The sequence below is a fragment of the Macaca mulatta genome, chromosome 1 (genome assembly GCF_049350105.2).
Source record: "Macaca mulatta isolate MMU2019108-1 chromosome 1, T2T-MMU8v2.0, whole genome shotgun sequence".
Lineage (NCBI taxonomy): Eukaryota > Metazoa > Chordata > Mammalia > Primates > Cercopithecidae > Macaca > Macaca mulatta.
Window position 1 is genome coordinate 65,297,143 of NC_133406.1, and position 15,466 is coordinate 65,312,608.

The 15,466-nt window shown below is 41.0% G+C and overlaps 1 protein-coding gene and 1 long non-coding RNA gene across 5 annotated transcripts in view; one reads left to right on the forward strand and one right to left on the reverse strand.

Moving 5' to 3' along the window:
• Window positions 1–15,466, forward strand: part of CR1 (complement C3b/C4b receptor 1 (Knops blood group)) — a 132,855-nt gene that overhangs the window by 49,936 nt on the left and 67,453 nt on the right. For all 4 annotated transcript variants that reach the window (XM_078005098.1, XM_078005092.1, XM_078005100.1 and 1 more), the window contains exons 14-19: window positions 4,142–4,318; window positions 4,410–4,512; window positions 6,167–6,252; window positions 8,095–8,313; window positions 9,380–9,559; window positions 10,171–10,270. In XM_078005098.1, the coding sequence (XP_077861224.1) occupies window positions 4,142–4,318; window positions 4,410–4,512; window positions 6,167–6,252; window positions 8,095–8,313; window positions 9,380–9,559; window positions 10,171–10,270 (865 nt within the window). The remainder of the gene's footprint in view (window positions 1–4,141; window positions 4,319–4,409; window positions 4,513–6,166; window positions 6,253–8,094; window positions 8,314–9,379; window positions 9,560–10,170; window positions 10,271–15,466) is intronic.
• The window catches only part of LOC144341548 (uncharacterized), a 119,778-nt gene continuing 105,891 nt past the window's right edge, over window positions 1,580–15,466 (reverse strand). The window contains exon 4 of the long non-coding RNA XR_013418557.1: window positions 1,580–3,228. This is a non-coding gene — a long non-coding RNA (uncharacterized LOC144341548). The remainder of the gene's footprint in view (window positions 3,229–15,466) is intronic.

Sequence of the window (15,466 nt, forward strand, 5' to 3'; positions counted from 1 at the left end):
CCAGCTTTCTCTTGTGGGCATTTAGTGCTATAAATTTCCCTCTACACACTGCTTTAAATGTGTCCCAGAGATTCTGGTATGTTGTATCTTTGTTCTCACTGGTTTCAAACAACATCTTTATTTCTGTCTTCATTTCGTTATGTACCCAGTAGTCATTCAGGAGCAGGTTATTCAGTTTCCATGTAGTTGAGTGGTTTTGATTGAGTTTCTTAGTCCTGAGTTCTAGTTTGATTGCACTGTGGTCTGAGAGACAGTTTGTTATAATTTCTGTTCTTGTACATTTGCTGAGGAGTGCTTTACTTCCAATTATGTGGTCAATTTTGGAATAAGTGTGATGTGGTGCTGAATAGAATGTATATTCTGTTGATTTGGGGTGGAGAGTTCTGTAGATGTCTATTAGGTCTGCTTGCTGCAGAGATGAGTTCAATTCCTGGATATCCTTGTTAACTTTCTGCCTCATTGATCTGTCTAATGTTGACAGTGGGGTGTTGAAGTCTCCCATTATTATTGTATGGGAGTCTAAGTCTCTTTGTAAGTCTCTAAGGACTTGCTTTATGAATCTGGGTGCTCCTGTATTGGGTGCATATATATTTAGGATAGTTAGCTCTTCCTGTTGAATTGATCTCTTTACCATTATGTAATGGCCTTCTTTGTCTCTTTTGATCTTTGATGGTTTAAATTCTGTTTTATCAGAGACTAGTATTGCAACCCCTGCTTTCTTTTGTTCTCCATTTGCTTGGTAGATCTTCCTCCATCCCTTTATTTTGAGCCTATGTATGTTTCTGCATGTGAGATGGGTCTCCTGAATACAGCAAACTGATGGGTCTTGACTCTTTATCCAGTTTGCCAGTCTGTCTTTTAATTGGAGCATTTAGTCCATTTACATTTAAGGTTAATATTGTTATGTGTGAACTTGATCCTGCCATTATGATATTAACTGGTTATTTTGCTCGTTAGTTGATGCAGTTTCTTCCTAGCCTCGATGGCCTTTACATTTTGGCATGTTTTTGCAATGGCAGGTTCCGGTTGTTCCTTTCCATGTTTATTGCTTCCTTCAGGGTCTCTTGTAAGGCAGGCCTAGTGGTGACAAAATCTCTCAGCATTTGCTTATCTGTAAGGGATTTTATTTCTCCTTCACTTATGAAACTTAGTTTGGCTGGATATGAAACTCTAGGCTTAAAATTATTTTCTTTAAGAATGTTGAATATTGGCCCCCACTCTCTTCTGGCTTGTAGAGTTTCTGCCAAAAGATCTGCTGTTAGTCTGATGGGCTTCCCTTTGTGGGTAACCCGACCTTTCTCTCTGGCTGCCCTTAAGATTTTTTCCTTCATTTCAACTTTAGTGAATCTGGCAATTATGTGTCTTGGAGTTGCTCTTCTCGAGGAGTATCTTTGTGGCGTTCTCTGTATTTCCTGAATTTGAATGTTGGCCTGCCCTACTAGGTTGGGGAAGTTCTCCTGGATGATATCTGAAGAGTGTTTTTCAACTTGGTTCCATTTTCCCCCTCACTTTCAGGCACCCCAATCAGACGTAGATTTGGTCTTTTTACATAATCCCATACTTCTTGCAGGCTTAGTTCATTTCTTTTTCTTCTTTTTTCTTTAGGTTTCTCTTCTCGCTTCATTTCATTCATTTGATCCTCAATCGCTGATACTCTTTCTTCCAGTTGATCGAGTCGGTTACTGAAGCTTGTGCATTTGTCATGTATTTCTCATGTCATGGTTTTCATCTCTGTCAGTTCGTTTATGGCCTTCTCTGCATTAATTATTCTAGTTATCAATTCTTCCACTCTTTTTTCAAGACTTTTAGTTTCTTTGCGCTGGGTATGTAATTCCTCCTTTAGCTCTGAGAAGTTTGAGGGACTGGAGGCTTTTTCTCTCATCTCGTCAAAGTCATTCTCCGCCCAGCTTTGATCCATTGGTGGTGATGAGCTGCATTCCTTTGCAGGGGGAGATGCACTCTTATTTTTTGAATTTCCAGCTTTTCTGCCCTGCTTTTTCCCCATCTTTGTGGTTTTATCTGCCTCTGGTCTTTGATGATGGTGACATACTAATGGGGTTTTGGTGTGGGTGTCCTTCCTGTTTGTTAGTTTTCTTTCTAACAGTCAGGACCCTCAGCTGTAGGTCTGTTGGAGATTGCTTGAGGTCCACTCTAGACCCTGTTTGCCTGGGTATCAGCAGCAGAGGCTGCAGAAGACAGAATATTGCTGAACAGCGAGTGTACCTGTCTGATTCTTGCTTTGGAAGCTTCCTCTCAGGGGTGTACTCCACCGTGTGAGGTGTGGGGTGTCGGTCTGCCCCTAGTGGGGGATGTCTCCCAGTTAGGCTACTCAGGGGTTAGGGACCCACTTGAGTAGGCAGTCTGTCCATTCTCAGATCTCAGCCTCCCTGTTGGGAGATCCACTGCTCTCTTCAAAGCTGTCAGACAGAGTCGTTTGCGTCTGCAGAGGTTTCAGCTGCTTTTTTTTTATTGTTGTTGTTGTTGTTGTTGCTGTTGTTGTTGTTTAGCTGTGCCCTGTCCCCAGAGGTGGAGTCTACAGAGACAGGCAGGACTCCTTGAGCTGCTGTGAGCTCCACCCAGTTCAAGCTTCCCAGCGGCTTTGTGTACCTACTTAAGCCTCAGCAATGGCGGGTGCCCCTCCCCCAGCCTCGCTGCTGCCTTGCCGGTAGATCACAGACTGCTGTGCTAGCAATGAGGGAGGCTCCGTGGGCGTGGGACCCTCCCGGCCAGGTGAGGGATATAATCTCCTGGTGTGCCCGTTTGCTAAGATCCTTGGTAAAGCGTGGTATTGGGATGGGAGTTACCCGATTTTCCAGGTGTTGTGTGTCTCAGTTCCACTGGCTAGGAAAAGGGATTCCCTTCCCCCTTGCGCTTCCCAGGTGAGGCGATGCCTCGCCCTGCTTCAGCTCTCGCTGCAGGGGCGGCAGCAGCTGACCAGCACCGATTGTCCTGCACTCCCTAGTGAGATGAACCCAGTACCTCAGTTGAAAATGCAGAAATCACCTGTCTTCTGTGTCACTCGCACTGGGAGTTGGAGACTGGAGCTGTTCCTATTCGGCCGTGTTCATCAGTTCATTCACGATTGTAGTTTTAAGGCTTCCATTGCTAGCAGTCGAAAGACAGTGCAGAAGTGTGAGGCTGGGGACCAACAGAAATTTAACCAGCACAGCACCTCAATATTACATCACCAAGCATTGATTAGTCAAGGGAAACACTGTGTGATGAGTCCTGAAAATGGACATTACAGCATCAGAGTATTTACATACTCTTTAAAAAAGTTGTTCTTCTAGTCCAATCCCCCAGATGCTTGAGAAAGCTAAAGTCCAGAAAAAGGAACTGCTCTGCTCAAAGCCAAACTGAAATTATTTTTTCCATTTTATAACAGTTTTATGTAATTTAGTTGAGACACAAATGTGTTCTGACTTCCCAAGATCAGATCAACTATATTAAGAGAGAGCCAGTGCTACTATTACAATATGTTGCCTGAAATATACACTCTCATTATGGTGACAGTAGGTCTTTTAGATTTTGTTCAACAGTTGCCCACCTTCTCACCATAGTGAAATGAATGACTGGACAGCACCTTGCTTCGTAGTGTGAAGAGAGGCCCATAGTTCATTACCACCTTATGTCAGGTGGCCGCTGAGAGAAGCCTTGACAGGAGATGAGAGTAGATGTATGGATGCTGTTTGTTGCACCGGTGTGATAGGTGACAGAGGGACCTATTAGACAAGACATGGGCAGGGGCACTCCTTTATTGCCTAAAATGCAAGACTAAATTGGTGATGCGTTTCTAGAAAGGAAGTATGAAGATATAATAAGCCATCATTCCTCCCAATTTTGTACTGGGTGAACAGTAATTGGAAGCATTCTACAAGGACCTGTCCATTGCGGAATGTTAGTTGCATACTTCAGATGAAAAGCAATGAATTGAGGATACCTCTCTTTTAGTCACAGTTCTGCAATGTGTCAGTTCTATGACTGATGGCAAGACATCTTCCTTGCCCTGTGTATTTAGTTTGTTATCAATATAATAAAGCTCTTATCTTAACTTTATTATTATATATAGATTTGTAATTATTATTCCCTTGGCCAGTTAAACAGTGAGAAAATTAGCAATACTTTGTTTCTCTCTCCCCAGTATGTCAGCCACCTCCAGATGTCCTGCATGGTGAGCGTATCCAAAGGGACAAGGACATCTTTCAGCCTGGGCAGGAAGTGTTCTACATCTGTGAGCCCGGCTATGACCTCAGAGGGGCTGCGTCTCTGCGCTGTACACTCCAGGGAGACTGGAGCCCTGCAGCCCCCAGATGTGAAGGTGCCTAGACTCTTGTCTGGCTTGATATTTTTAGCTTGCGTCTTTATTCTCCACATGCCAATATTTTCTGTTCATTTTTCTTTTACTCCAGTGAAATCCTGTGATGACTCCCTGGGCCAACTTCCTAATGGTCGTGTGCTATTTCCACGTAGTCTCCAGCTTGGAGCAAAAGTGGATTTTGTTTGTGATGAAGGGTGAGTGTGAGCTTGCCTGACCTCCTGGACATTGAAAATGGGGCTGGGAATTAGTTTTAAAAGGGGAGATTTGGTTTGGCTTAAAAGAAAGACACACAAACACACACACACACACACACACACACACATTCAGAGAGATGAACTTTCCAAAGTATACATAGGAAGAAAGGAAAGAAATGCACAGAACTAATAACATGAGATATGAAGAGGAAACTGGAACATAAATTAACTGGCAAGTTCAAAGGCAAGTATAACTACTGGTTATGAAAATATGGGTAACACATTAAGTAAAAAATATCAGCCAGGCATGGTGGCTCATGCCCATGGTGGCTCATGCCTGTAATCCCAGCACCTTTGGGAGGTTGATCTGAGGCGAGCAGATCACCTGAAGACAGGAGTTGGAGACCAGCCTGGCCAACATGGTGAACCCCGTCTCTACTAAAAACACAAAAGTTAACTGGGCTTGGTGGCATGTGCCTGTAATCCCAGCTACTGAGGCACGAGAATCACTTGAACCTGGAAGGCAGAGTTTGCAATGAGCCGCGATGGCACCATTGCAATCCAGTGTGGACAATAAGAGTGAAACTCCGTCTCAAGAAAAATAAATCATGTTTTACAAGCAAAAAGAATATGAGTAATTTAGAGAGTCCAAGAAAAAAAACTGCAAGTAACAAAAAGCTTATTCTTAATAACTGGGATCATTTAAGAATCATTTCAGTAAATTCTTTAAACCATCTATAGTGAAATTTGTAATAGGAATGAAAATGTAAAAATCAGCATTTTTTAAAAATTCAGTCATATATAATCTGGCTATTCATGGGCTCTGGGCTCTGAGCTGGGGTCCTGATGGCTGCTGCTATTTCCGGCAAGGTCATTACCTTGTTTATGTCCATCTAGTGCTCTTCACAGATGCACAGGGTGCACATCTCTACACGGGAGCTGACCAGCATGGGCAACAAAGCACCTGATCCCAAAATGTTCCACAGAATCTTGGCAGCCTCCAAATGCCAGCACCCAGTAAGAGTTAGAAGGGCATCAGGGCCCAACAGAAATTGAGAATTTTCGACGATTGCATACAGAAATCCAGTCCTCTCTTCTTTCCTTTTTCCCCTAGAATATTCACGCTTACTCTTCAGCAGCCCAAACTGCCCTTGTGAGCCTTCTTCACGCCATCACAGATGAGGAGATGAAAGGACACTCTCTGTTCTCTCGCCAGCTATTTCCCACTTTTCCAAACTGGGAGCTGTTTTACAAACTGGGAGCTGTTTACTTGCTGTTCCAGCATCAGAGTTAGGAAGGCATTGCATTAGAAGACTGGGTTTCTAGTAATGACAATGAGTGATTTATCAGGTTATCATGGAGTAATCAGTGAAACTCCAAGCCTGGGTCCTGGGTCAAGGAGATGGCGCCCATGTCACGACCACCTTTTTCAATTCAAGCAGGACTGTCATGTGACCAAGTTACTGCATTTTGCCATTCTATATTGCTCCCTTCTGGAGACTGTGAGCTTCCAGAATAACGTAGCCTGTGCAACTCTGCCACCTGCTGGCCTCAGGTCCTCAAAATCCTGAGATTTGGGGCTGGGCCTTAGATTGTGAACCAAGAGTCCTCTTGGCTGAAGCAGCTCACTATTCACTCCTATTTTCTCCTTTAGATTTCAATTAAAAGGCAGCTCTGCTAGTTACTGTGTCTTGGCTGGAATGGAAAGCCTTTGGAATAGCAGTGTTCCAGTGTGTGAACGTGAGTAATAGGAGTAACATTTCAGGCCAGTCTCTCCCCTTCATCTGTTCAGTATTTGACCCATGACCTCCCCTAATGTGGTTCTTCAATTTTCTAGTCCGAATTATTGATTTGAAAATTGCTTATTTTAATAATGTTTGGTTGTGAATCAATGTGTACATCACCTGTCTTTGGAATCATCTGATCTGTCTCTGTCCTTCTGCATTCTGTGTTCTACCGCAATAAAGCCTATGGTAGTGTGCTTCTAGGAGTTTCAGGAGAGCTCAGATAATGTGAAGCTTTAACAATTTACTTTGTTTCTCTCTTTTCTTTCTTTTTTTCTCTTCCTTTCTTCCTCCCTTCTTTCTTTTTCATTTTGTACTTCCATCAGGTGCAGTCAGTCTACAATTTTTGTATGTATTTGATAATACACAAATATTAAACATGCCTTTATTTAATAATATTTATTGATCACGTACTTTGTGCCTGATGTTCATCTAGCCACTGGAGTTTTATCAATGAACAAGACGAATGAATTCCCTGTCCCCGTGTTGTTTCTCCTCAGGTGGGGAGAGGGACAAGAAAAAAAATAAATTCAATGCTATGAAGATAATAGAGCAAAGCACTGAGGAATGAGGGAAAAGTGGGATGCAACATTAGACAGGGCGAGCAGTTGGAGACTCCTTAAATTCTCAAAACATGTACCTAAGTCATTTATGCTGAGAGATTCATAAATAATAAGTGGATTTTTGAAAAAAAGAGCCCCATATGTTCAATAATCAGTAGACTACTGATTTCTCCGAGTCTAACTATTTGTAATTTCCCCAATGGTAGATAGAACTTTGCTTCATTTCTTGATTCTAACAATTGGAAAACATGTTTCTTTAGAAGACCATGAAATTTTACTAAAATGTTTATGTTCTTAGAAATATACTTGGACATCTTACAGTGCTTTTTAGAGGAAAATTTTGTAAGAACAAAACTTATATAGAGATTCTTGCTGTCTAACTAATCCAGTGCTCCTTGAAGCAGCATGACAAATGTCTGTTCTACTATTATGCATTAAAACTCATTGATTGACTACTCAAGATTTCTCTTATTTTTCATAACTCTTGCTAGTTAAAGTAGCTTCTTCCAAATTCCAGTTCTAACGAAAAACGCCAATTAGAAATGAGGGAGAGACTGTTCTAAACAAATCAGCAGATGCTAGAAAGGAGTAACAACTTGAAACCTGACCCAGAACGTAAAAAGAGAAAATTAATCATCAACAGACACAGACATTTTCAAAAGCAAAGCAATCTGAATCCATTTGGAGTTTTTTATAATGGCCTGACTACGTTTCAATTCACTGTGACAGGGCTATTGTTATCACAGAGATTGATGATCAGTATCAATAAGTAATCAGTGGAAGGTTTCACCTATTTAAGATGATTAGCACACATATATGCATTTGAGAAATATTTCCCAAGAACGTAGGCTCCTTCCTCAGCACTGCATCCCCAGGATCCTGATGAGTGGCTGACACAGGACAAGTGCTCAATTAATAAATATTGACTAAATGAATGAGTAACCCATCAAAATGGTTATTTTTCTTCTTCAAATGTTTTGCTACTTCATTAAAGTTGTAACGTTTCTATTGTCCAGGAACCGTTACTATCTGGAAGATTCAGGATAGAAAAATCTCTTCTGTACTTTGCAATACACTTTCAATGACATCTCATTTAATCCAACTCTTCGAAGTCCTAATGTCTACTGTCACCTCATTAGCATATTTTCAGCAACAACAATCATAGCACCCTGTAATTGCAGAATACCTCTGGGGAAACTCCTGAATGAAACTTAGGGCTTTTGTCTTTTTTCCAGAAATCTTTTGTCCAAGTCCTCCAGTTATTCCTAATGGGAGACACACAGGAAAACCTCTGGAAGTCTTTCCCTTTGGAAAAGCTGTAACTTACATATGTGACCCCCACCCAGACAGAGGGATGACCTTCGACCTCATTGGGGAGAGCACCATCCGCTGCACAAGTGACCCTCAAGGGAATGGGGTTTGGAGCAGCCCCGCCCCTCGCTGTGGAATTCTGGGTTAGTGCTCATTTCCCCACATCCCAAATGGGTTCAGAATATCTAACACAGGCCCTCCATATTTCCATTATTACAGTATGGTTTCTCTGTGTGCATTTGCCACAATGGAATGCCCAACCAATGATAAATGGTTCTAAGGTAGGTCAACATATGAGATCCTGATGACCTTTGCAGCTGGAGGGACTGATGAAAAAACAGGGAGGTGATGAGTGGTGGGAAAATCCTTCATTAGAATCATATGAATTAAAAACAAATGCCGTGAATCCCCTTATTGCAACGGCTAGCTGAGAAATCTGACCTAGAAAATCAGTGTCTCCTCCTACCAGGAAATGTCTTGAGTTCCTGCCCATGCTTTTCAGCCTCTCATTGGAGTTTTGATGCCCTGAAATACAAGGAAACCAGACAAGAAAGGTGGAAGCTGGGCAGAAACACTCTTTTTGGCTTCCTAAAAATGTGAAAAATTAAATCAGAGCTATATTTACATTAAATTAGATGAGCATTAGCTGAGCGTGGTGGCAATTGCCTGTGTTCCCAGCTATTCGGGAGGCTGAGATGGGAGGATCACTTAAGCCTGGGAGGCAGAGGTTGCCGTGAGCTGAGACTGTGCCACTGCACTCCAGCCTGGGTGACAGAGTGAGACCCTATCTCAAAAACAATGAAAATAGGCTGGCCACAGTGGCTCACACCTGTAATCTCAGCACTTTGGGAGGCCAAGGCGGGTGGATCACTAGAGGTCAGGAGTTCCAGACCAGCCTGCAAACATGATGAACCTCCAACTCTACTAAAAATAGAAAAAAAAAGTAAAAATTAAAATATATAAATTATATGAGTAGAAAGACCCGATAACTGATTAGTCTTCCAGATAATATACTTCCTTATAAGCCTATGCTAATGGAACTTTCCCTTCTATTTTACAGGGAAGTTTCTTCTTGTTGTTTTTGTTTTTGTTTTTTCAAAACTAAAAGTTTCTTTTCTTCTGGCATCAAATCTACCAAGGAAGAGAAAAGAGGAAACATATTGGGTATCTTTTTATTAACTCAGATATTCTTGATTTCTTGGTCTCTAGGTCACTGTAATGCCCCGGATCATTTTCTGTTTGCTAAGTTGAAAACCCAGACCAATGCATCTGACTTTCCCATTGGGACATCTTTAAAGTACGAATGCCGTCCTGAGTACTACGGGAGGCCGTTCTCTATCACATGTCTGGATAACCTGGTGTGGTCGAGTCCCAAAGATGTCTGTAAACGTGAGTAAACTTGCATTGGAGCTTTCCCATGTCTGCAAAAGCTTCTTATTGAATGTTTTCAAATGTGGGATATGAGAAACCTTTTTTGAAAAGTGTTCAGATAGGTGGATGTAAGAGCTTTTCTTGTAGGTCATCCTTGATTATTGCTTGAAATGCTCACTTCATGAGACTGTTTCAAGAAACAGTTGTAGAGAAAACCTTCATTCCCTATGGAAAGAAAAATAATAAGTGACTAGATCGGGGGGAAAAAATGGTGTAAGAAGACAAATTCTGTTTGAATAACAAGGTGGGAAGAAATCCTTTGCAAACTTTGAAATATTTGGTAGTAACTAATGCCATAAGTGACTTTTACATTCTGATAAGGGATGCAAGGTCTCTACACAGATCTAAATCTAGATCTAGATAGATCTGGAGGGAAGGTCTTTTTCAAAGTGGGGCTTAGTAGGTGGCTGATCCTGAGGCGCTCTGATTAGTTTTCTCAAGGTGGCAAAATCTGTGGAACCATCAGAACTGCGTATTTTCTTCAGCAAGCTACATGTTGATGGAGACCTTACTTACTGAAGAGAGTCCTGATTACTCTACCTGGCTCCAAAACACTTTCTTTCCCATAGGTAAATCATGTAAAACTCCTCCAGATCCAGTGAATGGCATGGTGCACGTGATCACAGACATTCAGGTTGGATCCAGAATCAACTATTCTTGTACTACAGGGTGAGTTGGCAGCAACATCTCTTGGTTTAAAAGTCCAGCACAGCAATACTACCTTCTAGCCACATCTCAGGAAGGAAACTAGGCTACTGCCACCTGCTCTTAAGAGGTTTGAACACAGGTGTTAACTCCTGATTGAAATGAACAACGATAGGAGAAGATTAGGGGAATATCTGTATCCTTGCTGGAAACCAGGGCAATGCACATATAAAGAGTATGCCGTTCACCGGATGTGAAGGAAAAATAATTAGAAGTATAGTAGTCAAAGCCCACAAACTACCCTAATCCAGAGTAGACATTGCTGGAAGAAAGGGAAGGGCATGTAGTGGCTGTGTGAGAGAACAAATCTTAATGATAACAGCATGATCACTTGCTTGGGCTGCCCTCAGAAAGTACAGTCCTTCCTCATTTTAATGTACTTTGCAGATGTTATGCTTTTTATAAATTGAAGGCTTGTGGCAACGCTACGATAAGTATGTCAGTCGCATCATTTATCCAACAGCGTGTGTTCACTGTGTGTCTCTGTGTAGCATTTTGATTATTCTCACAATATCCCAGATGTTTTCATTATTATCATGTCTGTGATAGTATGTGTCATCAGTGATCTTTCATGTGACTATTGTCATTGTTTGGGGTCCCTACAAACTGCACCCATATGAGACAGAAAACTTAATCAATAAATGTGCGTGCTTTGACTGCTCCATGGACTAGACATTCTCCTTCTCTCTCCCTCTCTTCAGGACTCCCTAATCCCTGAGACACAATAATACTACAATTAGGCCACTTAATAGCCCTACACTGGCCTTTAAGTGTTGACATGAAGGGAGGAGTCATGCATCTCTTACTTGAAGTCAAAAGCTAGGGATGATTAAGCTTACTGAGGACGATATGTTGAAAACCAAGATAGGCCAAAGCCATTCATCGTGTGCCAAACAGCTAGAGAGTTGTAAAGGCAAATCAAAAGTACTTGAAGGAAATATAAAGTGCTATTGCAGTGAACACATGAATAACAAAATGAGAAACAGCCTTATTGCTGATAGGGAAGAAGTTTTAATGCTCTAGATACAAGATCAAACTAGAAACGTTTCATGAAGCCAAAGCCTAATCCTGAGCAAGGCCCTAATTCTTCAGTTCTGTGAAGGCTGCCAGAGGTGAGGAAGCTGCAGAATAAAAGCTGGAAGCTAGCAGAATTTGGTCCCTGAGGTTTAAGGAAAGAAGCCCTCTCCATAACATAAAGATCCAAGGTGAAGCAGCAAGTGCTCATGTAGAAGCTGCAGCAAGTTATCTAGAAGATCTAGCTAAGATCATGGATGAAGGTGTTACACTAAATAACAGATTTTCCATGTAGACAAAACAGCCATCTGTTGGACTTCCGTAGTTAGAGAGGAGAAGCCAATGCCTGGGTTCAAAGCTTCAAAGGATAGGCTGATTTTTAGGAGCTAATGCCGCTGGTGACTTTGAGTTGAAGCCAATGCTCACTGACCATTCTAAAAACCCTCGGGCCCTTAAGAATTATGCTAAATGTACTTTGCCTGTGTCTATAAATGGAACAACAAAGCCTGACGACAGAAATATGTTTGCAGCATGGTTTACTGAATATTTTAAGTCCACTGTTAAGATCTAGTGCTCAGAAAAATAGATTTCTTTCAAAATATTACTGCTTATTGACATTATACCTAAAAAACCAAGAGCTGTAATGGAGATGGACACAGAGATGAATGGAGTGTTCCTACCTGCTGACCACAGCAGCCATTCTGCAGACCATGGCTGAAGGAGTAATTTTGACTTTCAAGTTTCATTATTTAAGAAATACATTTTGGAAGGCCAGTTCCCAGACAGTAATTCCTCTGATGGATCTGAACAAAGTAAGTTGAAAACTGCTGGAAAGAATTCATCATTATACATATCATTAAGAACATTCATGATTCATGGGAAGAGGTTAAAATATCAACATTAACAAGAGTTTGATAGAAGTTAATTCCAACCCTCATGGCTGACTTTGAGAGGTTCAAGACTTCAGTGGAGGAAATAACTGCAGATGTGGTAGAAATAGCAAGAGAACTACAGTCAGAAATGGAACCTGAAGATGTGACTGAATTGCTACAATCTTATGATCAAACTTGAACAGATGAGGAGTTGCTTCTTGTGAAAGGGCAGAGAAAGTGATTTTTTTGAGGTGGAGTCTCTTCCTGGTGAAGATGACATGAGCATTGTGAAAATGACCACAAAGGATTTAGAATATTACATAAACTCAGTTGATAAAGCAGCAGCAGTATCTGGGAGGATTGACTCCAATTTTGAAAGCAGTTCAGAGGGTAAAATGTTATCAAATAGCATTGCATGCTAGAAAAATCTTTTGTGAAAGAGTCAATCAATACAGCAATTTTATTGTTGTCTCAGCTTAAGAAATAGCCACAGCCACCCCAGCCTTCAGCAACCACCGCCCTGAGCAGTCAGCAGCCATCAGCCTTGAGGCAAGACCCTCCACCAGCAAAAAGATTATGACTGATTGAAGGTCAGATAATCCTTAGCATTTTTTATCAATAAACCATTTTTTAAAGTATGACTTTTTTCAGATATAATTCTATTTCACACTTAATAGACTGCCGTATAGTACAAACACAACTTTTAGACTCACTGAGAAATCAAAAAATTCATATGACTCATCTGTTGTGATATTTGTTTTATTGTGGTGTTCTGGAACTGAACCTGCAATATCCTTGAGGAATGTCTGTAACACAAAATGGGCGGCTTAATACAACAGAAGTTTTTGGAGTTCTGTTCTAGAGGATAGGAGTCCAAAATCGAGGTGTTGGCAGGGCCATGCTCCCTCTGAATCCTGTAGGGTAGAATCCTTCATTGCGTCTTCCAGCTTCTGGAGCCCCAGGCTTTCCTTGGCGTGTGGCAGTGGAACTCCAATTTGTTCTGTCCCGGTCCTCGCATGGCCATCTTCCCTCTGGGTCTGTGTCCTCATATGCTGTTCTCCTCTCTGTGCATGTTTCTGTTCAAAGTTTTCCCTTTTTATGACACCTGTCACATTGGATTAGGGCCTACCTTAATGACCTCATCTTAACTTGATTGCATCTGCAAAGACTGTATTTCCAAATAAGATCATATCCACAGAGACTGGGGGTTAAGACTTCAACATATCTGGGGGAGACACTTCAACCTACAACAGAGCCCCTTTGAAAATGTCAAGCGTCAGGTGATCACAGCGCACAGCCCAGCTGTTGGTGCTCAGCCTTGCTCAGCACACAGTGGAGGCTCTGCCTCAATGTCACTCTTCACTGGAACAGCTAAGCCAGGTAGTGAATAAGGGCTACATTTGTGCCACCGCAACCAATACTGAAAGGAGAATTGTGGTGTCCAGCACATATGCCAGCCTAGACCTCACAGACCATAGCACATAGAATCTGACAAAGTAAAATTAGAATAAATCCAATATCTCCTTTACTTTTTTTTTTTTTGAGCGTTTTTAAATACAATTGATAAGTTTCCTGACTGTACCCTCCTCATCTTGCATTGCTGAATAAGGGGGGAACCTCTCTAAGGCATACAGCAGAAAACCATTGAGCTTATGACTAGAAACAGGAAATACATGTAAAAGAGACCAGTCTGAAAAATCAGGAGAAATTTTACAAAAGAGATTTACTGCCAAGAAACCAGGCAAACTTTCAGAACACTCTCCTTTTCATATTGGTAACAAGATTCAATTGTACAAATACTTCTGTGAAACTAGCCATGAAGTTTGTATGTGAATGAATATATGTATTCCATGTGTTTATATATTTCATTTCATACATGTGATATATATATACATAAATATATATATATATATATCTCACAATGAATATTGCAGAAAATTAAAGCAAAGAGTAAGAGGAGTTAACCAAATTTTCCCTGAATGCAGCGGGGAAAGCTGAAAAGGAGAAGACAGGCAGGCACAGTGGCTCACACCTGTAATCCCAACACATTGAGAGGCTGAGACAAGAGAACCACTTGAGCCCAGGAGCTCGAGACCAGCCTGGGCAACATGGCAAAACCCCATCTCTACAAAAAAGTATAAAAATTAGCTGGGTGTGGTGGTGTGTGCCTGTAGTCACAACTAGGGAGGAGACTGAGGTGGGAGGATCACCTGAGCCCAGGAGGCTGAGGCTTCAGTGAGCCATGATGGCACCCCTGCACTCCAGCCTGGATGAGAGAATGAGATCCTGTCTCCAAAAAGGAAAGACATATGTAACACAGTGTCAGGATTCAAAATACATGTAACAAAAATTCTAGAAGGGTAAACATATAAGCCCATACCTAGCCATCACTAGGGAAACTTCTGTGTTTCAGGGATAGAGAAAAAAACTCAGAGTCCAGAAATAAAATGTGAAAATATAATACCCGCAAAAGAAGTAAATTTATTGGCACCACATTGATTCTATACAACACGAAATGGTATAAGGTAGCATTTCTATTGCACCAAGCTAATATTCACACCTAGAGGCTCCAGACACACATTAAAGGATAAGCAAAGACACAAAAATTGTACCATTTAAGTATGCTTCCCAGGCAATTCATGAGCAAATTTTTAAAAAGGAGAATGATGAATTCCAAAAGAAATTTCAATAAGATAGGATATTGGTAAAAAGCAAAAACAACAATAAAAAAAAAGTACACATAAAAATTTGGCAATGTAATCATAATTTATTAATAATCTCTCTAAACTCATAGAACATATCAATAAAACCAGAAAATGTGAGACAGTAACAAAAGGTAGGCTAGACTTACATTACAGAAAAGATAAGTAGACTGACTATATAGAGTTTCAGTCTAAAATTGAGAAAATAGATTTAAATATCTGTTGTGCGCATATTTATAATATACATGCACATGTATAAAATGAAATTCCTCATTGGAAAACATATGAAGTTTAATTTCCAAATTATTAGAATGACTAAAACAGCTGAATTTATCTCTTCCATATAGCAAGTGAGAGGGAAGGAAAAGGCAAGGAATGCATTTATCTCCTCCACCAGAAATAAGCCCCCTCATGTTTGGGTCAGGTCATTTTATTCATTGCTTTCTCCACATCCTCATCATTGGGCATCATGAAATCACTGAAAAAGGCAGTGAAAGAATGATGATGAAAGCAAATCAAATGTATCATTTATCTCAATACATGTGGTTTAATCTTCTTGTTGAAAGACAAAG